Here is a 24358-nt window from a genome sequence, read left to right as displayed (position 1 = left end):
TATATATATATATATATATATATATATATATATATATATAGTTAAAAGGGTAATGTGCGCCAAAAAAACAAAACACCAAACCTATAAAAAAGCAAGAGTTCGGCGTATAATAGGGGAGAAAGAATTATCATCTTTGGAAAATGCATCAGTTGTGATATTGCTATTTCAAGCTTTTCATTTTCTTCATTTTTTTTTTTTCACCGTCCAAAATTAGCAAATGGAAATTTGTATCCTGAGTTTTTTCCCCTTTGATCTCGATTCTGAAATTTTATATTTTATTAATTTTAAAATGATTTCTAAAGAACACAATTAAAAATTACCAACTGAGTAATTTTCACCATATTACTAAACACTGCAATAATTAAAAGTTGGAGGAACAGGAAAATTTTGGGAGCTATATTAACTAAAACCCGGTAACCGCTGAGTGATTACCGAAGCTCTCATCGATAATTTGAGTATCAAAGAAAGGTTCAACACACAGGAAAAACAAATAAATAGAATTTGATCCTATTTTCGGCAAAAGCAGACCAGAGGAGGAGTATGAAGGCTGCGGAAGCCAAATTAGCAATTCCTCTTCAAAAATATACACAGCGTGATGCCAACTGCTCGGCTACGTACCTGCAATCTCTCTATCCACTTTCATTCTCTTCGCACTTTGCACCTCTGGCATGCCACTGACCCGCTGTGGGGCCGATGACACATCGTGCTGATATGAGCAGTTGGCTCCGTGCCTGCATCCCCTTGAACTGTTGAAATAGATGCAAGGTTTCATTATCTTGGGTTTTAAATCCCTTGGTTTAGGGTTATTTATTGATTCTGGGCTGGGTAGTAACTGGTTGTGACGGCCGCCAGATTGTGGAAGGATATCTTGTTTTTCTCCACCATGTTGCTGAATCAAGCTCTTATAATAGTTGATGTCCTTGGCCACATGAGCTCCTGCAGGAGGAGAGGGAAGGGGAACAATCTCAGGTGGAGGTTGGGGATTAGAAACAGGTCCCGCCCTATTTAACGGAGGATAGAAGGGAGCACTTGGAGTAACTGCTAACGAAGGTGCACCGGCTTCTGTCCTACTGACATGAACAGATGGTGGGTCGGATAAAATTATCCCAGCTGAACTTGGATTTTGTATTGTTTGCAGTTTGGTCGCCGGTCCATGGTCCGTAACCAATTTCTCAATCAAATTTTGGTTACTGAGAATTTGGATGAGCAAGTCACGGTCAATGAAGCTCCTTTCATCATTGGCTGCCATGGCAGCATATGCAGACGCTGCCATATTAGGTTCCATCCCGATGACCATTCCAGCTGATGGGTTCCCGTTGGTTGAAGGGTTTGGATAATTGATGCTGCACTGAGATGCAGGAAGAATTTCAGGGGCCGAATACGGGGGATGTGATATCATGGCAACAGTGCTAGGTGCCACAGAACCAACTGATGCATCTGCTGCTGCTTCTTCATCTTCAATGGGAGTGATGGGGACCAGAGGAGTGTCCTGATCGTTCTGATGGGAGTCTTCTATGCCCATTAACAGCGAGGGGCTGCATGAAATAAAACAAAGTGTTCAGATTAATGTAGAGTACAAGCCATGAGAGAGAATTATGCCAAGTAAGAGAAGCATCGCACTTTGGAGGAATGGCAGATGCACGTGGATAAACTGCTTCAAGCAATCTCATTTCCCGATGATTTTGAACCTCCACTTCTTTGCTTTCTTCCCCAGCAACCACTTGCCATGTAAAATTCAACACAAACTGTGAAAAGCAAAGAGAAGCAAGAATATGTTAGAAGACAAATTTCTGGCTTTAATATTAGATATTCAATGCAAAAGTTTTTCTGCTGCCATAATTAAATTGCAGCTACAAGAGAGATTAAGCCTCTATTTTGACATTCAAGCGATTCTAAGTAAACTCTTTTTATTGATGCGTTTGATTCAGGTGTTGGCTAACATCTGAAACATTTTAAGCTTCTTACAATTGAAATAAGGAATAGGACTTACCCAAGTTTTTTACCACGATCTGGCTGCATTATGCAGTTGCAAAAATTAAAGCAACTAACATTACAAGTGCAGATAAACACTCTACCTATCAATCTGATGGTGTTAAAACGTGTCTTTAATGACAATTTTAATCAAATTATACATGGCTATAGTTAGAAAAAAATATACATATGGGATTTTAGGAATTTGGGGGCTCTAATAAAGTTATGGGGTGTACTAGTATTATCAACAATATCCATAACAAGCTGTCTGTATAAAGTAGTCATAAGTAGGTGCAAAACACGTGGAAGTATGTCACTAATGCATGTCTTTAGGGATGATTGTGAATATTATTGTGAATTATAAGAATCCGTCTGTATAAACAAGTCATTAATCAGTGCATTGTACATTTAAGTTATGAGTTGAAGACTGAAAGCATATAAGTTGAAGTAGCAGAACTTTATAGCATCCTACTGGTGTTACGATGCAGCTGGTAAAAGCAAAAAATCAAACAAACACCAAAAAACAAAAGCAAACAAAAAAAGAGAAAAAACTTAAGACTAATCTGAAAGCAAAAAAATAACTAAAAGAGCTAAACTGAAGGCATATTATGCAAGGGAAATGATATTAGCACTGGTACTCTCATACTCCATTCACATTTTTTATAAAGAAAATGACATAATCGTCCTTCAAAGGCATTCTCACACTCCACAATCCACAATCATCTATTCTTACAGACTTGCACTCCATTTGTCGGGCAGTTGTCTCAAAAAAAAAATTATTTACTAAAATCAAGTGGAGTGAGAATACTTTTGCTGCGAATATTATTTTCCATTAGGTAATTATGTCACATTTTCTTTATTTACATAGAAACAAGCCAGGAAGCCACTTATCTAGGATAAATTAGGAAAGCGAAAAGGAAAGAAAATCTAATAAACAATATATAAAATAAAAATAAAAATTGTGACTAGGCAGCCTATTTGAGCTCCTAGAATGGAAGCTGGAGGTCCACACATTATAATTTCTCAGCAGCAGAAAAGATCTGCAATTTCCACATATCTCTTTCTTCCTCTTCTTGTCCATATCATCCTCTATATCGCACTAATAAACAAAGCTTTATTTCAGAGATACCACCAAATATATCCAGGTTATCACCATTTGAGACCACTAGCACCATCAGCCAGGTGAACTCTAAGATGCCTCCGGATTTTCTGCTCGCTCCAGTTCCTGTGTAACTTACCAATGTATACATACACATATATAGATGATATACATACACGCAGGTTATGTATATGTATCATAGGTATAAGTATTTGAATCTTTGTAGGTATATGTATATATAAGTCAAACACCTTGTCTCATTAATTTTTCTCTTGATTTTGCCTCTGAAATTATTGAATTTCAGATAATTGTTCTGGATTCAGAGATTGAATGTAATTTAGGTTGTTTTATTCTAAGTAACCCCTATCTCTCTAGTTTATCATTTTATTATCGGAGAACTTCAGGGGAATGAGACCCGTAATAATTCATACTAAATTTGAAATAGTTGTTGTATTTGCACAATTGGTCCAAGACTCCAAATAATATCATTTTTGAAAACGTTAATAACTCTTATTCCGAATGAATGATGATTGAACCCTAAACATTACATCCCTCTGTTTTGGAAATCATCAATACATGGACGCTTTCAGCTTCTACACAATTCCTTAATTCAAATTGTTTTTGTAATAAAAATCATCTTTAATGAAGGCTTTTTTCGCGATCTGATGCATTTTGGCCATTGGCAGTGCTTGGGTTTAAGCTTTAGATGCAATGACAGAAAGAGAATAGAATAAGAAGATGAAGTACGAGGAAATGATTGTGGTCAGATTTAAAATGGTCGTGTTGGCTGACGGTTTTTTGTGGGGTTGAGAATGGAAGGACTAGGAAAAAAATGTTGGGATTGTGTGTGCATATACATATAATTATATATAGAGAGAGTAATGAGATTCTGGGTGCTGGACAATGCTGGGGAATGAAGTGGTTCGACAGTCGTAACAATGGAGTCGGAGCAGATAAGCTGGTAGTGGTGCGGTGAGCTGACGCAAGCAGTTCAGTGGATTTGCAACGGTGAATTCGCACAAGCGGTTATATCGAAAATAATGTTGTGGAATGACAGTTCCATCGCTTCCTTTTTTTAAAAATACCGACGAGGTGCAAGATTTCATTATCAGTGCCCTTGTGAATATTAATATATATACTAGTAGAAGTATAAGTGCAATGCACATAATCAAAACTTATTTTAAATCTTAATTAAAGTCTCGTACATATATATGTAACATGTGTGTAAATATATTTTATATAGATGTATTTTTAACTTGTATATATAAATATAACTTTTTAACTATTGTGACCATAAACATAACTTTTAGAAAAGATCAACTAATCCAAAAATTCGAATCCAAAATTATTCAATCTATACAGATCCAAGTTAAGAAGAAAAATGATTTTCTCACGAAAATTCTTTTTCCATGTAAAACATTTTATGCCTATACACATGGAGATGCAGGGTATAGTCTACAAAGAAAACGAACCATCTCATGCCTGACAAGTCATATTCGCACCAAGCTGCATTGATATTGAATATTTTCTCACAGAGAACACAATCTAGCATTTATTACATGGAGATGTATGTTTCTTAAGTGATGGCAAAACCGCTTTTGTGAATAACCTTGTTGGATTCATGGGTCTATGGATTTTCAGCAAATACAAAATGTTTCTCCATAAAGATATGACAGTGAATAATTAGACTTTTTTTAGCTATAAGATTTTCCATATATTCTTAATTAAGTTCTTCCAAATTTGAGAAAAAAATAATAATAAAACAAGTTGGAATCATAAGCAAATGCAAAGAATGAATCCTTTCGCAAGCACATGCGCGCGCGCGCGCACATATGATAGCACACACATGTACACATGCATGTCCAAAAGAAGTAATAACCATACTCCCTCTATCCCAAAATACATGTCCTGCTTGGGGAATCCAACTTTTTATGGTAGGGGAGTTTTAATAGTTTTTTATTGTATTGATAGGAAGACAAAATAGTGCTTCGTAATTAATGCACTTGTTTAGTCACAAGGATAGTTTGGGAATGTTCTTAAAAATAGTACACCCAATTTTGGAATGGGACATGTTTTTTGGGACATCCCAAAATAGAAAGATGGACAAGTATTTTGGGACAAAGGGAGTATTAGAGAATCATCTGACATTGTGGGTTCACAGTGATATGATGATGTTTTACATTTAATTGTTTTAATAAGTTCAATGCAAGATGGGTAAATTGGGAATGTCGTAAAATATAGTACATTGACCTTTGAATTGGGACAGCTAAATATGGAAAGGTGGACACTTATTCTGGGACTGAGGCAGTACATGCTTGAGAGTTTCTCAATATTATAATAATGCCTCCACTACTCTTTTAACATTCTCTCTCTAAAATTTATGTCACACTTTATATATCACATTGATTGTACATACGATTTCTGAAAACAGAGATGAAGAATTTCATCTCTTTTTTCTTTTTCTTCTCTCTAGGAGAGAACTCAATTTGCATGCCTTCAAATGCAAGATTGCTATTGATTCACTCAGAGAAGCTGATCAGAGAACTCAATTTGTTTTCCAAGACTCTGCTGTAACCAAAATTTGCAGTCAAGTTGACTTTAAATCTAACTTATTATTGAAAAGCTAAAGATTAATTGTCCAAGTGACCCATATCTATTAAGTTAAAATTCTTATTTTATTATGGTGGTTTGAATTTATTTCTTTTTATCTTATTATTGTTCAAAGTCGCTCTCTCTCAAAACATTTCCTAACTCCATTACTGGACAAAAGTCCATTGCAAGAGGCAACATACAAGACATGTTACTTACATATGTCTGAGCATATCATATATAGAGAGTGAGGATATCCACAATATCGGGCAGCACTATAACAGAATCAGTTATCGATTCTGTTAACAAGCCACTAAAAAATCATTGATACACACACCACCTTTTAAGGTTTTTATTTATTTTTCAATATTACGACACCTAAAAAGATATTTCATGAATTGGATTGGACTTCATATTTATTTTAATTCAAACTCAGAACTGGTGCCATATATTGAGAAGAACATTGCAATTTGCACTAATTAATATAAGCTATTAAGCACCGACACAGCACATATGGGAGCCGTACCAGTGTCAGACACATGTCAGACACGAACACGCGTATCCAAGGTTTGGACACATGTCCGACACTCCTTAGGACGTGTCCTATTTTTTTTTTTTTTTTAGTACACCGGACACGTCTCGACACCATTGGGATACACCGAAGACACTGCTGCGACACGGCGGAGGGACACACTGGAAGACTTCTGTTTTTCAAATATGGAGGAAGAAGATGAAAAATGAGCCACATATATCCATCTAAGAGATGGATGGGATGAGGGAGATCAAAGTGAGGGATGATATACAGAGAGATACGCAGATGGAAAGGATGAGAAAGAATACTGGAAGAGCAACGAGGCGTGCATCGAAGTGTAACAGAGAAGGAATAAGAGACTGTTTGCCACACTGCCCTACATCTTATCTTCTGTCAGTCTGTTTGGTCACAGATTGTGTCTTGTTTGGCTACAAATATATATATAGTAATGAGATTTCGGCTGTGGGCCTATGTGAGTTATGTGATGGTAATCTAAATGAGATGTTTTTATTAATATATATAAGAAATTGATTAAAAAAATAATAATAATAATAAAATAATAATAATTTATATATAAAATAAAAATATATATATTATTATTTTATTACCATATCCTTGCCGTGTGATTGTGTCCATGTCTTATTTTTTTGACATTTGTTGTATCGCTGTGTCCGTAACATGTCGTACCCGTATCCCGTGTCCTATTTTTTTGACATTTGTCGTATCGCTGTGTCCGTATCGTGTCGTACCCGTATTCCGTGTCTGTGTCCGTGCTTCATAGAATATAAGTAATAACTAGAAAATGCAACTATGAATCATAAATCATAAAATTATAGCCAAACATTTTATAGCTCATTGATTCACAAGTCAATTTCCCACCAAAAAGAATGGTGTGCAGGTTCCAATGATTCTAATATGTCACAGCACAAAGATCCATGGGTATTCATAAAATATTCATACAATACTTATTAAGAAAACTAAAACCTCTAAAATTACAAAATAAAAACATTAGATGACAGATATTGCATACCTGATAGCATAGAACTGAAAATAATCCATAGATCCTGTTATTCTAGCATCCAAATCAGTTGGCGATGACTCATTTTTTTACTTGCTTCGGGGGTATTGGTTGACAACCATAATTTCGACCTTTTTACGCCCCAATAAATCCGAATATAAATCAATATGGGACCCTTATACAATAGCATTTATGTTATTTAACGGTTAATATTGATACTATAACCAGTACAGCTCGTACCAAGAAAATATAAAAATTACCAAAATTGAACTAAAAAAATATTTACTCAAGGAAACACAAACTAAGAGTAGACTCAAAATTAAAATTGCCATGTAAGGTGTCAAATCGGTCTTGCCTCGAAATTAGACCAATCACCCAAAATATGCTTTCTATGAAGTTTGAATTTCCTCTTCTTTAGGACTCTTATGGATTGCATTATTATTTTAAGGGTAGAAAACCTCCAAAGACAACTAAAATAATGCAGTTTCTTTTCTTTCTTCTTTTTTTTTTTTTTTTTTTTTTTTCAACACCACGCTTAATCATCAAATAGTCATTTAGACACCTGGTAGTTGGTTGCTCTAGTAGAAATCCCTATCTTTCCACTCTACAGTGACTCCTACGTATCTTCGACAATATCTAAAAGGCTACATTATACACAGTTGGTTTCCTTGAAACAAGGGTGCTAGGAGGGACTAAGTGGGATAGAGACCTACCTTTTTGCAAAAAGTGTGTCCTTGCACGCAGCAAAGTTGCATAACTATTCTCAAATTAACATCACCAGATTAGATTATGTAGCCACTTGCCAATATATATATATATATATGCAACTGCATGGTTATAATGGTCATATTTATTGAAAAGAAAGAAGAATTTTTAGGCATATCAACTAGGAAGGTAAGGTTTGGCTATAACAATGGGCATATATCTTTCTAATATGCACATGCATCAACTAAATCGTATATGTGCAAACATAAAACACTATTATCATATCATATAGATTTCTAACATATATTATCCTGTCATATAATTTCACAGCCAAGAACTAAACACATTTATTGCAAGTAACTAAACATAAACTCGTGAATACCGAGAACAAAATATCCAATAGTATTAGCAATATGTTCCGTTAATATGACCCCGATATGATCTAGAGTATGTCAATTGATGGTCACCATGAAAAGAAAAAATATATACATTACTGATCAATTAAAATAAAGGTCCTTAGTGATGCTTCAGCTGAAGCTTGGGGAGCCTAAGGCATTTTTGGATCTAGTCACGCCTTTAACTATGAGAATAACACATGTTCCCTCATGCATATCATTGTCTTAAAAATTGGTCGCTTGAAAATTTTATAACTGATTTGTTATGTCTATATTATAGTTTTTCTATTGGTTTTTCATCAAGATGACAGGGAAAAATAAAAGAAGTCGAATAAGACGAGATTTTATTAGTGGAAACTGATGAGGCTTTGGAAACACCTTATGGCCTTCAAAGTGGAAAAGTTGAAACCTTAAACACGACAAAAGAGGAGAAGATAAGTGGTCCTTTTTACCAATAAAAGAGTTCAATTAGGCATGTGCAACTGTTTTTGTAGAATTAAACATGCCACTATGTGTAACTTTGAAGACTGTTATTTTTATTGGCAAACTTTAACCCGTCTGCCAGACGGAATTGGATAAAAGAAAAGGAATAGGCAACTGAAGTCCAGCATTGTTGAGAAAGGCAAGGCAAAAATAAATCGACTTGATAAGGAAGGTAGCATTTTTACATTCAAAAAGAACTGTGCAGGCAAAAAGTCATAGCAACAATTGATGCCTGGGCTGCACAATTCCATTGAGCCACATACAGCTTTTTTAGATCAATATGTTTTCATATTGTTGTCTGTTAGAGGATTTAAATATTAAAATTACACCCTTTTCTGACAACTTAAACTTTTAGAGTAGATGGCAGTTAACATGGTATGAGAGCAAGCAAGGTCTAGAGTTCAAACCTCACTATCACCCTGATAATCAGAATTAAAAAACAAGCGTTAGACCAAAAAGAAAGCCACATGTGTGGGGGCATGTTAGAGGATTTAAATATTAAAATTACACCCTTTCTAATAGCTTAACCTTTTAGAGTAGATGATAGTTAACATTGTCAATGACAACAACAATTCACTAGTTCTTGCAATTGTAAGCTTGGTGACGATAGGAAGCATTCAAAAGAATGATTTTATGTAACTTTGACATTTAAAACCCTTTTAACCTATTTCATGTGATTATATATGCAACTGCCTGACTGGTGTTTATAACCTTAAATTATCAAATCTTGAAAATGCATGTGGTGAAGTAGACAATTTATGAAATGGGAGCAGAGATATCAGACCACGACAGCCTTGCAAAATGGCAACAAACATGAACTAAGAATAATGTTATAAATCTGCTAAACATAAAAAATAATAAATAAATAAAATTATACACATTATTATCGTGAGAAAGCAAAATCTGACCCAGAATCATGTTGCCCTTGCCATAGTTATGAAAGGCTCAAGGCACACTAATGCTATGTTCGGTAGGAAAGAAAAAAAATTGGACGGAAGGGAGAGAAGAAGGAATGGATAAGACATCCCTAGGGAAGAGATTTTGTATTTCCTACTTTTTGTTCGATCAGATAGAAGAGAATAAGATTAGAATTCCCTATGTTTGTTAAGAGAGAATGAAAGAGAAAGTTTAATTGTTTATACCATTATATCCAATAATATTTATAATATTGTAATTTATAGAGGATGGTACTGTAATTTAAAACTTGTATAATTTATGATAGTATTTAATTTAAAGCTTCTATAACAGTCCACTTGTCTTCCCTCCTTTCTTCCGCCCATTTTTGGACAGATGAAAATTTGTAAAGGAGGAAGGATGACTTCCTTATATCATTTCTACCGAACAAAGGAATTTCATTCCTTCCTTCCTATTTTCTCTCCACAACTCTTCCTTCCTTCCTACTAAACACAACATAAGGCACCAAAGGCCTTCTGGAGCCTAAGCGCAAGGCACAATATATTGCATATTTAAACATATATTATTATATATATTTAGGATCAAGCATTAACTGCAATTAATATATGTAGTGAACCATAAATTGATAACTTTTGTCAAATATTTCATAAGGTTAAACAATAAAATATATGATATAGAACATTTTAATATAGTAGTGATTAAATAAAAAGGAAATAAATGATTAAAAAATACAAGGCGTGCCCTTTTTGAGGCTGGAGCCTACTAAAAAGCATGAGCTTGAGGGCTTTAGGTGAGCCTGATTGAAGGGGCCTGGCCTGTACTAGGTTGAGGAGCTCTAGCTGAGACTTGATGAGCCTGAGGCTCTTTTGGAGCCTAGGCACGGCTTTAACAACTATGGTCCTTGCTGGTCAGCAACTCATGAAGTTAACAAGCATTAACTTGCAAGCGTTTTACAAGCAAAAGACTCCAACTGAGCAATGCTATTTACAAGGATTTAGACTTCCCTTATTGCTTGATACTATTAACCACCTTCCAGAGTGATTCCTTGCTATCAGGAAAGGAAATGCAAGCAATCCGTATTATCTTAGCTTCAATAATCAAATTTTCACCATAGTTCGGAGTGGGTTCAAGAATATGATGGAATAGGAGATGACATTATTGATGTCAAGTCCTCTAAATACCTTACAGCACGAGGAAGGCCAAAGTGTTTGTGTGTGTGCCATTATATGCTAATTAAACTCAATTCAAAAGACCTTGTCCAGCTACATGAATCATGTTTTGCCATTGAAAACAATTTTAGTCAAATCACACGTTTCCAATTTTCTTCACCGCACATAACCATAACATATTAGTCAGTTATCTATCTCTCATCTTAACTCAAATTGGTGCTAATTCTACCATGTTATGAATGCTACATCAAATTTTATCTCTCATTTTGCACTCCAGTTACATGCTAGCTTTCTTTTGACAAACTTTTACACTTAGATGGTTGAAATACAACTCTAGTTTCTATAACATCACTAAACTAATTGGAGGTAAAATAAATAAATTTAATTTAATAAAAGAGCTAGTGATCAAAATGAATGGGGAAAAAAAGAGTAGTCAATAACAGAGAATCAGTCACAAAACCAGGATAAAAATATAACTAAGATTATGTTTAGGTTTCATATGGTCTTTCTGCTCATTTTAACAAAAAAACTCTAACAACATAAAGATCAATATTAGTTTCAAAATTAACTTATGTATGTTGTAGATAAATTGTCTATTAATTTTAACCATGATAGTTTTAAACTTTGAAAAGAAGATAAACTCACACTAAAGCACTCAATAACACAGTGACTTACCCTGGGAGGACATTTCCATCTGATAACAGGAATTTGGGACAACTTATTCTTCAACAGGTTTGCAGGATGAGCTCCTTCAAAGCCAGGTGGCAAATTGTCACCAAAGCCCATTCCGGTTGACTGGTGTGGCCATGATGCTTTTGCTTGAAGGTGATCTTGAGCTCCCAATCCAACTTCTGAAGGGGATTCCTCTGATAGAAACAGCTTTACCTATTTACGAAAAAGGTAACAATTTACTAACACTCAAGTAATCGATTAGAATATGATATATGATGAAGTTGATCCTAGATACATTTTACACCCTCCCTCAACCAGTTGATGAGAGCTTGGTCAAACAAAGTAAGCAATAGACTCCATCCTTCCACCTCCACACGACAAAAGAAAAGTAAAAATATACATATACAGGAAAGGGAGTCTGATTTCTTAAAACTTGAATAAGCACATGCCCCCTCCTTCATCCTCTACCAAATGAAATGTCATTCTCCAGCACCAGAGGAGCTGTATCAAGGAGGATTGAAAGAGATGGGGGACAATGCCACCAAACATCCATGACTACAACCTGCCACAAGCCACTGATGCAATTTCAGTAAAGGGAAAATTCAGGGCAAGAGACCCCAAATCTGATGCATACCCATCCGATAAGAACAGCACATATGATATGACCTAGAATACATTTCTACTTAATTCACTACACTAGCCATACAATTTACTAAACCAATCACAACACTTGAAAGAAGGCAGCCTATCACACCGCCTCCAGTCCCCTCAACAAAAGATGTAGTGAAAACAAATTGACACATTAAGGATCAAATCATTCCATTTGTTCCAAAAAAGCATGTGCATGAGACAGTCTGCTTGAACAAGACAGACAATACCCATCCGAAAAAATGGTATCAATTATGTGAACATTAATTGTAGATGAAAATAAAACATAGCTGTAGAACTACAGAGGTGTAATCAGATGCATGCACATACAACTTTTCAATGACATTGACATATGGTTATTATTGGAAAATCCATCCCTTGGCTGAGCCCGGGCAAGTCTACCTCACAATATATAATTGCAGCCTTGGCCTTAGTAGAGCTGCTGAGATTAACCAGGATTGCGTTCTCTAAACTTTGGCAATATCCAGGCACTAAAAAGGAACCAAACATTCTATATCACCACACTGCTCGGGCGGAAGCTCGGTTCTATGTTAAGGCCAAGACTCGTGGGGTATGGCAATGCCACCTTGCCGCTCACCATGAGACAGTAAACTTCCAAGATCAGTAGGTCTTCGTACGGTATACACCCCCCCAACCCCACCCCCCCCCCCCCCCCCCCCCCCCCCCAAAAAAAAAAAAAACAAAAAAAAAAAAAATTGGCAATGACCAAGAATTTCATCTTGCAAAAATTAATGAACTAGTGACTCCACTTTAGCTGAGAGAATAGAAGCTAGAATTGACCATTGGGCTCTAATCTAACAATGGCCAACAATGTTGAATGAGAAAATGAAATGTGACGTTTGCTAGTTCTCTTGTCAAGAGAAGGACTGTAGTTTCTTGGCTTCCAGAGGTATTCTAGTAGTTGCTAGGCTAATCCACCTCCTGCTTTCACTTGAGGGAAGCTAATCAAAATCCTGTTTCATCCCAAGTGGACTAGGCTAGTTGGAGGCCAAGCAAGTGTGTGTGAGAGAGAGAGAGAGAGAGATGGCTCTCAGTGGTGAGAAGGTTGTGTTGGGCAGTTAATCTGAACAGAATGCAAAAGGCATATCTATAGGCAGCAGGGAAGTGGTCAAACACTTCCAATTGGTTGACACAGAGGACGGACTGTAATGAAGCATTCAGGCTCCTTGCAGATTGATGGGATGGCTTCTTGTGGGTCTAACACAGTCTACACAAGGTATAACTAGAGTTAAGATGGCTAATTAATGTTGTATAATGGCTTTAGTAAAGCCAGATGGTTCATTAATGAGGCTTGATGATCATTTTCTACAAGAAGACAAACCAAAAGAGAGACTTGGCTGTGTGTTACTCAAAGGGGTCATCAGTCTCTCTTTCTCTCTCCTTGAGCGAGGTCAAGGGAAAAAGGATGGTAATTCATCTTAGAGATCTCAGTAGTCCATCGTGTTGTCCAGGTAACTCGGGCAAATAATATTAATCTTTAATCCTGGAAATTGAGCGTTTGTTACCTCGTTAGTTTGTGAGAAGATCAGAATAATTGGATATCAAGTGTTACTTCCCTTCATACTTCTTTTTACCCCAACCAATCATCAAGGATGTGATGTTCACACTGTTTGCCAAATCAGCAATCCATGCCAGGTCACCAAACCACGTATGAGTGGTCTGTGCGACCGAAAATCATTCGCGTACAATATATATGTTTCCACTTCTATCCCAGGCTCTATCAGCGGACACAGCCATATGGGGCTCAACCAGATTATACGACCACTACAAAAGGCTGCTCTATCTCAATAAACCTACCCAACCAATAATGGAAATCTGTCATTGGATTAGATACGGAGGCCGAAGCCCTCAAAGATTGTGTCCCTTTCTTTGGTTGGTTGGACATAATTTTTGGTCCAACAGATTAAAAAGGATGACAGCTACTGTCAATAATGCCACATCAGTGCCTAATAATAGCAGACAACCCACTGCAAATGTGCTACTGTACTGTTAATCCTCTAACGTAGAGGTCTCTCTATAAGATTTTAAACCCTCCGTGCAGCCAAACAACTACATCTTGTAAGTGGATCACCTTTAACATTTTCACCCAAACAGCCAAGGTTGCCTTCAGCTTACCTTGAGAGACAATGGGAATAATTGAAACTTCACTGTCCTGGACAACAAACAACTATCTCAAGCCTTGGCTATCCCACGAATTCCACAATCCAAGCCACAAAGTAAATTTGTCAAATAAAGTTCTGTGACTGCTGGGTTCTGAAAAGAAAAAATTGATGTCAACGGACAGGTAGATGACGCTGTGTCTGGGGATGATAGAAGACTTTAGGTATGGGGATATATGGAAACACTAGGCATCCAAAATTACTGCTGAATTGGGAAGTAAACAAACTGGTTCAGAATTGGCATGGGGAAGAGAACTTTAAAGTTTTATCATGGATTCCTAGATTCCATTGAACATGATCATGGAAAGAGAAAAAGTCAATGGGATTACAAAGGGCTTACTTCTCACTGCTAAAGCCTCATAAACAGAGGCTGAATTTGTTAGATGGGGTACAGTCTTACAAGAAGGAATTGTGTATGAAACTTTCTTTCCAAGGACAGAGAAACCCAAGGAAAGAGACTACTTGAGTTGAAATTTGAAACCAACCACATAGGAAATACCAGACCTTTTCCTTTGCCTATAGGGCTGCTTTTCATTTGAGGGAGACCTTTAGAAGCATTGTGGTTCTGTCCTTCTATTTCCTGAAACACCTAAAAAAATAAAACTGATAGGAAAAAAATGTAGTAGTCCATAATTAAGATTTATCACATGAAAACTCAAGCCTAGGTCCTTTCTTGATTCTTTTAGGACTCAATAGGAAAACCTAAAGCGGAATTTAGACACCAACAACAGAAAAATAAGTACCAATATAATGAAGCAGCCACCACTGTAAGGTATCACAAACGCTTAGAACTAAGGGTTTTGCTCTTATCACAGCTCGAGCTACTGAGTATTATCTGACATAATCTCTTTGTTGGATCTCAGAAGCAATTTTTCCTTTTAAACATAGCTGTGTTACTTGGCAAGGGAAAAAAAGCCATAATTGGTCACTATATTACATTTATATTCATTCGATACATCATAACTCATTTCATTCAAAGTTGTACAGGGAAATCTTTTTGTTGGATACAAAAGCATTTTTTCTTTTCTTTTTTTTTTTTTTTTTTTTTTTTTTTTAATATAGCCGTGTTACTTGGCAAGAAAAGAAAAAAAGAAAAGGCCATAATTGGTCACTATATTACAGTTATATTCATTCGATTCATTGTCACTCATTTCATTTAAAGTTGTACAGTGTGTAAACCTGGTTTCATGCAATAACTCTACATAAAAAGTGCCATACCATCACTAGCAGAATTAAAGAGCTCCCAAAAAGAAATATGCCATCAAATACTATAGCACTTCAAGGGAAGAATGTAGATGTACAAACCTATAGATAATCTGGGTAGCTCTAGGACAGTTATAGAGTGGGAGGGTCATCATATAAATGACAACTCAAACCTCAACGCTTACTCAGATTGAGAAGCTTAATATAGCATCCAACAGATTCTTTCTTGAACTCCCAAAAGAAAACAAGCATGTATATGGATTGAAGATCGACTTCATAACAACTCCATAAACTACTCCGAAATAATAGTATCACATTAAGATTTAAAGAAGCTAATGTGATGATAATATATGTTCTTTTTCTTATATTCATTTCCAACTCCATGCAAAAATGCTTTTAGTGAAACAACTTATATTTATCTCCTTCAAATACAAATCTAAGAAATAGCGTCCATCATGCTACATTTCCACTTTCTTTACCTCGATCCTACCTTCTTGGAGTGGGATCCAACCTTTTTGCCCAATTGACATGCTCTTTTCATCTTCCACTTGTCCTAGTAAAGCTTTTGTTTTGAATCAACCCTACTAGGTTCATCCCGTCACTGAAGTCAATTGCACATAAAAATATCATATTAAAAGAAATTGGTGTAATCCGTCATTGATAGGTGCTAATTCCAGCTACTCTCACATAGATATGTTGTTCTCTGTATCTTCTCTTGTATTGTTGCCAATCCATTACAACATCTCCGTTGCAACTTGGAATTTATTGACAAATACATCAAATTATAATCAACCCTCCTCTTAATTCATTCAAATCATTGGTTGCTTAGACCTATATCATCTTATTATGACTTCCCCGTAAATTTGTTCTTTGAAAGTGCTAACTCTAGCTCCTCTCATCAACTTCAACCAACAATTCCTCTTGATTTGAACAAGAAAAAATATATGTTGATTGATGTACATAGAGCTTCCTTCCATATTTGCTTCAGCTACATATGCCAAGTGGTTTTGACATAACATCATTCGACTACCGAGTCAACAAATCTTCATACTATTTTTAAACAATCTTTTTATGCAACCCTTGCATTGTAGAAATGGGAGGATGTAATCATACCCATCAATCTATCAACTTAAACATTAAAAATGACCATACCGGTTCATAACCTTGCACAAAAATGTTTGTGATGGTGCCACACATTAAGAAACAACAACAACAGATCAACTCTCTTTACATCCGAATCTTATTCCTTTGTATTAAGTATCACCCAAGAGACTTCAATAAACCATGACTCAGAAAAGGTAAAACAAGTACAGTTACAAGTGTCAGGATATACTTGGTTCAGAGCTTCAACCAAGAAATTAAAAATAAAAAATTTGAACTTTTTTTTTTTCCTTTTCCTTTGATAAGCTTACATGATGACAAACTAATGCATTTAAAGGTGATGTGAAGCATAGAAGATCAGTTCAATTCCATTTAACATCCCAAACAAAATTGTCAAGTTTTTCCTCGATTAAAGATTTTATCGAGATGCAATTAAAAAAAATGACAAATTAATTGTTTGGCTATTACACAAACTGTTCATGTGTGTTTAACTTGTACAACTGAACTGAATAAAATTTTATTCAAAAAAAGGTATGAAATTGAACATTTTTAAAGATTTACCTGACAAAGGTTTACATCTGAAGCCCAGGAAACCTTTTTTGATTGCGGCAATCCTCGCATATTTACAAATACAGATTCGACTATCAAAAGACACGTTATTCTAATCGATGAATCCAAATTCGATACCCTAGTTCATAGCATTACTTAAAAGATCTAATTTGGTCCAATTTTAACACGATCAGAACGGACGGAGACACAAAGGATAACCAACGACATAAATATATGTGTATATGTGTATCGATGGATATGGAGATGAGAGATCCAAGGAAACCCTAGATCCTCTGGTTTTCGCTTTCGCCGCTTTATTCCCGAAATCTTCTCCTGTTATGATTTTTTTTGTGCGTTCAGTAGGACATGTACGTATATTTGGGCTTAGCACGTGTAAGGCTCAGCTTACGTGCCACCAACACGCGTGTGGAGTGAGTTTTCAACTTTTGTCTTACGAGTTTGAGATTCGATCGCAGCCTCGCAGGTTAAAAGGCTGAGGATTACGCATTTGTGTACTTTGTTGTGGGGGCTTCAAAGCCATTGGTTTGTAACAAGCCCACGGATTTGTAAGACCAAACAATCCAACTAGATCCAACTATCTAACTTTTCAGACTTCACAATTGTAGAAAGGGAGATTGTTACGACATAAGCAAGTTTGGATTTTATTTTTATTTTTTTAAATTGAATCAGCATGTCGTATTTATATTTACTTGTTAATTCTTTTACAGCCCGTTTAATTAAAAATTAAATAAAAAGTATGATAAATTGTTCAACTTTATCCGACTAATTTATGTTAATTCGTTCACAGTTTATTTAGATCCGTTTAATTAAATATTTTTATATATTAAATTTTATTTAAATCCATTTAATTAAATATTTTTATATATTAAATAAAAATAATAATAAATAGTCTGACTTTCGAAAGTATTGACTGATTTATGTTAATTCGTTTACAACTTATTTAGACTTGTTTAATTAAATATTTTTTATATATTAAATAAAAATAATAATAAATAGTTCAAATGTATTCGACTGATTTATGTGAGTGATGAATGAATAATGATCTCATTATAACGTAATTTTCTAATAACATAAATTTAGTCAATATGTCCGACTGTCGGACTCCTTATCATTACTCATTAAATAAACGACACAACTTCTTGTAATTTTTTTTTTGTTCTTTCCTTTAAGCAATTTGTACAAATAAAGTAGAGTAAATTGCATTGACACTCCCCTGAGATTTCAGTCAAAGTCACTCAGATGCAAGTCAACGGCATTTTCAACACTGACACCCCCTGGGATTTCAAATGTCATATTTGTTCCTAATTATTTAATTCAATTAATTTACAAAATATCAGCCTTGTTAATTGACGAAACTACTCCTATCATTAAGCCTCTGTCTCTACCCTAATCTTTAACTCACAAATTTTTTTTTTTTTTTTTTGTTCATTTTAGTATCTAGCTGCCGACACTCCCTCTCTCTCTTCCCGATCTCGGACATGACTACTTTCTTTTTTTTTTTCTTTTTTTTTTTTCCCTGTTGTGGTGGATCTAGGCTAGCCATGATTGTTTTTATTTTTTTTCCTACTTTGGTGGTGGTTGTTATGGTGATTATCAGGATGTTTCAAATTTTATTTTATTTTTTATTTTTCTATTATGGTGGTGGTGGTGGTTCTGGTAGCGTATGAGTGTGTTAGTGGTGGTGTTTTGGTGTGGTGGTGGTTCTAGTGATGTTCGGGACGTATAAGTATGGGTTAGTCATGGTTGTTTTCAATTTTTTTTTCTACTGTGCTGTTTGGGTGTGGTAATAGTGGTTATGATGGTGTACAGTTATCTGGCTTTTTTCAAAAAAAATAATATTTTTATCTTTATTCATTATTTTTTATTTTTATGTTGTGGTGGTGGTTATGGTGGTATAAGTATTATTATATATAAACTATATTTATATATATAAAAGAGATGAAGAAGTTAGATTAGTCCATTAAATTTAGTTAGGAGGTTAAATTTGTAATTTTATTATGATAGCCTTGGTTTTTCAAGCTAGTGCGTCTTGTGATGAACCAAAATTTGACCCGATAACGAATCCCAAATGCGAAAGTGAAAAAAATAGAAACCAAGTCTCTAGAGATGCAATACATCTCTAAGACGCCAAAGTGACCTTTCATAAGACTACAAAACTCAACGAGAACGAACGCGGAAGAAAAAGATCAAAAGTAGACCAAGTGTCACATCCCGAATTTTTATCTGACCTAATTGAATTCTTTATTCATTATTATGAGTTTATTAATATTTATTTCAGTTTAAATATTTATATTTAATTGAGTTGAGAAAACAAAAATAAGAAAGTTTATTGTTTATAAACAATTAATTTCAAGTATGAGAATTGTTCACACATGCACGGTACATGGTACTTGGAAGTATTTGGATATGTTTATTATCTATTCATATGTATGGTATCAATTAAAGATTATTGAGGTAGTGGCAAATAAATATATCGATATATATATATTTATAGTAAATGAAAAGGGTATATATATTGACATACATATATGATGCGTGAGTGTGATGGTGTTAACAATATATGCTGATGCCTTTTATATGTACTTAATATTTTATGTTTTCCAAGCTTTTCTTTGGAAGCATTCAAGTTGGTGAGCTAGCTTTATACATTTCAAGTTTGGTGGATAACTATTGAAACTAATAGTTGGCAGCACCATGTATATATATCATATCATGGGACTTATATAGATATGTATTTATATAGGAGCTTTCTAGTAAGCTTTGGATGAATTATTTAAGGAATAAATTAAGAAAAAGGGCATGAGTAGGCTTGGACACATGTCACACACATAATAAAAGTTCCATATATACATTATTTTACCTCTTTTGTTTTGGGATTTTTCCGGACCAGTATGTTAAAAATTAAAGGTGTGTAGAAAAAGAAAAGAAACAGCGGGCCTAGAGAAGCCGGACCAGAAAAGGAAATAAGGAAAGTGAAAGAGAGTGAGAAAAGAAGAAAGATAGAATCAGAAAGTGGGTGTTTTGTAGAAAATGAAGGAAAATTCTCTACAATCTTTGTTGGATTCAACCTAAGGTAAGGAGATTATATTTGATGTTTAATGTTTCAACTTTCCATGGATAGTCTGATTTATGAATTTTTATATAACTCATGTAGATTGCCATTTATTTAATTTGATAAATTCAAGGTCTACATTATCTGAAAGAGAAAGAATTGTTAAGTAGTTTGACTTGTTGAGGTGATATATCTATATATATATATATATATAGATATAGATATGGTGAGTAATCTGAAAAAAAAAAAAAAAAAAAAAAAAAAAAAAAAAAACATCCAATAAATGGATAGAAATAGATTATTGAAGTCAGAGAGGGGAATGAAAGAGAGAGAAATAAAGAGAAGGAAGGAAAGTAGAAATAGTGGAAGGAAGAGGAAACAAATAAGGAAAGTTAGGGAAAAATCGTGTATGCAGTCCTGAAGATAGAAAATTTTGTAGTTTAAATTTTATATTGAAAATTTATATTATTTAAATTGTCAATACTTTACTTATTAAGGTGCTTTTGAACCAAATTTCTAACATTATTTTCTTTCTTAGTTAAATGGTTAAATTATATGAAGTGATACAATTCTGACATGATTTTAATTACTGCCCTGAAATTAATCTATTTGGTTATCATTAGAATTCCAATTACAATTATATACCAAGGCTGGGATTTATATTTGAATTGAGGATTAAATTGTTTAAATTTTCTTTAGAAATATATATGACATAATTATAAGTGTTGTATAGGTAAGGAAAAGGAGTTCATAACTTCGACATTACCAAAGGATAAGTAGATAAGTCAGAAAGTAGCCAAGGTGAGTGTACTCGCTGGAAGTTTATTCTTGGATATGCTTAATTCAAGTATTGCAGTGGTTTATGTGAATTGAAGATGAATATATATATAACTTGATTATATTAAATAAGGTCCATATTCTGGTCTGGAAGGAGAGTACTACATTAAAAAGGGTCCATACTCTGACCAAGAAGGAAATTACTATATTTAAATAAGGTCCATACTCTGGCCTAGAAGAAGAGTACTATATTATATAAGGTCCATACTCTGGCCTAGAAGGAGAGTACTATATTTTAATACCTGTAATATGTTAATGAAATTTAATTGAAGTTATCAGATAATATTTGCTTATATTACTCTGATGTAGTAGTATTACATTCACTGGGCTTTAAGCTCATTCCTTCCATATTTATATTTTTCAGGTATCAGGTTGGGTTGCAACTGCCAAGTCTAGAGTCTTGTGTGTAAATGGGGAAAAGAATTTTTGTATAAAATGTAAATATTGTAGTAGAACTTAATATTATGACTTGAAGTGACTTGTTTAGTTTTTAGAACTAGAGAGGTGGATTTATAATTTATCTTTAATTGTAAACTGTTAAGCAGGTACTCTGATGTAGGATGATGTCATGTATGAATGAGACTAATACAGATGGTTAGATGCATTCTAATTTGTTCAATTTATTAAATAGTGTAAATTGGGTTGGGGTGTGTCAACTTTTGGTATCAGAGCCTAGGTTTTCTAGGTTCTAGAGGTAGTAAGAGTCTAGACTGGCAGTAGTAGTAGGAAGTGTGTAGTAGAGTCATTTATTTGACTTGATTTTATACTAACAAATAGATGTAGTGATTATGTATCATATCTATATATGTTGTTATATTTGAGATTCTTTGCAGATAAAAAGTAATGGAGGAGGAAGTAGATATCATAAAATCGAGGAAGAAGCCTCTTATGTTCCTATTGAGGCTGAAGTAGAACAACCTATTCAGGGTGATATGGGAAGAAAACAGGAGCAGTTAACTGGTATGCAGAAAATGGAGAAAGCTATAACAGACTTGGCAGAACAAAACAAATAATTTATGGCAAGTCAAATGATGATACAAGAAATGCTAGAAAGACAACAAAAATGAAAGAAAGGCTCAGATTATAAGAGGTTTATCAAGTTAACACCTTTAGAATTTTCAGGTACTACCAAACCAGAAGAAGCAGAGGGGTGGGTAAGAAGAATGGAATCGATATTTGCAGTGATGGGTGCAGCAAAAGACCAGAAGGTAAACTTAGCTACATTTATGTTCAAAAATGAAGCTAGTTATTGGTGGGACACAATAAAACATTTGTTGCTCACTCCAGGAGAGAAAGAGGTGATATTATGGAATCCATTTGTTAAAGCTTTTTATGAGAAATATTTCCCTCCAATTTACAAAAAAGAGAAGGAACGAGAGTTTATACTCCTAAAACAAGATAGAATGTTTGTAATTGATTATGAAGTTAAGTTTACTGCTTTATCGAGGTTTGCACCCAAGTTTGTACAGAATGAAAAAGATAAATGTACAAAATTTCAGGATGGTTTAGAAGGGGCTATTAAGTCTAGAGTTTCAGTGTTTGAAGAAACAGATTACAATAGACTTGTGAACAAAGCCATGATTGCTGAAAAGGATGTGAAAGAATTACAAGAAAGAAGGGAACAATATAAAAGAAATAGATCTGAGCCATCACAATCAAGAGGAGGTGAAGGAATTTCAAGTTAGAAAAGTCAAAGGTTGCAATATGGAAGGGGAAGGGGTAGTGAATCTCAAGGGCAGACATCAGGTATGGGAAGAGGTCAAGGCTTTCCGAACAACAATCTGTACAACAAGGTAGCTTTAGAGGACGTGGTACTGGCAGGAGGTGTTTTCAATGTGGAAAGGAAGACCATCAGAAGAAAGATTGCCCTGTGTTGAAAGCAGAAGAATGCTATCATTGCCATCAGCCGGGTCATCGGAAGAGAGATTGTCCTATGTTGACAGGAGTGACCTCAGTGGGTAGTGTTGCTGGTTCTGGTAGGGGTTTTGCCCAGGGAAGCTCGTCAAGAGGAGGTAGGGGTGCTACAAGTGGTTCGCAAGCCTAAGGAAGAGTATTTGTTATGACACTTTAGGATGCTCAAGCAACACCAGAAGTGGTGACAGGTACACTTTCTATTTTGGATAGAAATGTTACTGTGTTTATTGATCCTGGTTCAACCCATTCATTTGTTGCATCATCTATTGCTATGCATTTGGGTGGACCACTTTCATCATTAGATAGTAAATTGCTTATTTCTACACCAATTGGGGAAGTGGTAGTGGTTGCAAATGAGTATAGAGATTGTGTATTACAATTGGGGGATAGACAGTTAAGGGTAAATTTATACCATTGGGTATACCAGACTTTGATATCATTTTGGGTATAAATTGGCTATCTGCGTATCATGCTTCAATAAACTGTTTTCGAAAAGAAGTGGTATTTCAGATACCAGGGGAGCCAGAATTCAGATTTACCGGAGAAAGAAATGTTCTTCCAAACTGTCTCATTTCAGCGATACAAACCAGAAAATTGTTAAAGAAAGGGTGTCAGGGTTACTTGGCTTATGTGGTTGATACTGAAAATAAAGATATGACACTTGAAAATGTACTAGTGGTAAGGGAATTCACAGATGTGTTTCCAGAAGAATTATCGGGGTTGCCAGTGGATAGGGAGGTAGATTTTACCATTGAGTTGGTACCGGGAACAGCTCCAATTTCTATTGCTCCGTATCGAATGGCACCGACAGAATTGAAAGAGTTGAAGATACAGTTGCAAGATTTACTGGATAAGGGCTTCATTCGACCTAGTATATCACCGTGGGGTGCACCAGTGTTATTTGTTAAGAAGAAGGATGGTACTATGCGGTTATGTATTGACTACAGATAGTTAAATAAAGTAACCATCAAAAACAAATATCCATTGCCATGAATTGATGATCTGTTTGATCAGTTGCAAGGTGCAAAGGTGTTTTCTAAGATTGACTTGAGGTCAGGATACCATCAATTGAAGGTAAAGGATAGCGATATTTCTAAAACTACTTTTCGAACTCGATATGGCCATTATGAGTTTTTGGTGATGCCTTTTGGGTTAACCAATGCTCCAGCAGTGTTTATGGATTTAATGAATCGAGTATTTCATCCGTATATTGACTCTTTTGTTATTGTCTTCATCGATGATATTTTGATATATTCTCGGAGTGTGGATGAACATGAAAAATATTTAAGAATTGTGTTACAGATT

General features: G+C 34.9%; 2 protein-coding genes across 3 annotated transcripts; one reads left to right on the top strand and one right to left on the bottom strand.

Annotated features, from left to right (window-relative positions):
* Positions 1-368: 368 nt before the first annotated feature.
* LOC132279951 (zinc finger CCCH domain-containing protein 6) lies at positions 369-17582 on the bottom strand. 2 transcript variants are annotated; one of them, XM_059782028.1, is made up of 5 exons: positions 17242-17582; positions 11844-12110; positions 11552-11761; positions 1621-1745; positions 369-1535 (listed from the first exon to the last, which is right to left on the bottom strand). In XM_059782028.1, exons 3-5 carry the CDS (start codon positions 11660-11662, stop codon positions 611-613), a joined length of 1161 nt encoding a protein of 386 aa, XP_059638011.1. In that variant the 5' UTR covers positions 11663-11761; positions 11844-12110; positions 17242-17582; the 3' UTR covers positions 369-610. The 2 variants fall into 2 exon arrangements, with proteins under 2 accessions (XP_059638011.1, XP_059638010.1); XM_059782027.1 differs by lacking the exon at positions 11844-12110.
* LOC132277841 (uncharacterized) lies at positions 17472-22824 on the top strand. The gene is made up of 3 exons (XM_059779683.1): positions 17472-17597; positions 21973-22099; positions 22262-22824. Exons 1-3 carry the CDS (start codon positions 17472-17474, stop codon positions 22822-22824), a joined length of 816 nt encoding a protein of 271 aa, XP_059635666.1.
* Positions 22825-24358: the final 1534 nt, after the last annotated feature.

The sequence above is a fragment of the Cornus florida genome, unplaced genomic scaffold, assembly GCF_030987335.1.
Source record: "Cornus florida cultivar Cherokee Brave unplaced genomic scaffold, ASM3098733v1 CherokeeBrave_3.0.0_Hap2_Chr10, whole genome shotgun sequence".
Lineage (NCBI taxonomy): Eukaryota > Viridiplantae > Streptophyta > Magnoliopsida > Cornales > Cornaceae > Cornus > Cornus florida.
The sequence above is the reverse complement of the archived record's forward strand: the minus strand, read 5'-3'. Positions and strand labels throughout refer to the sequence as shown.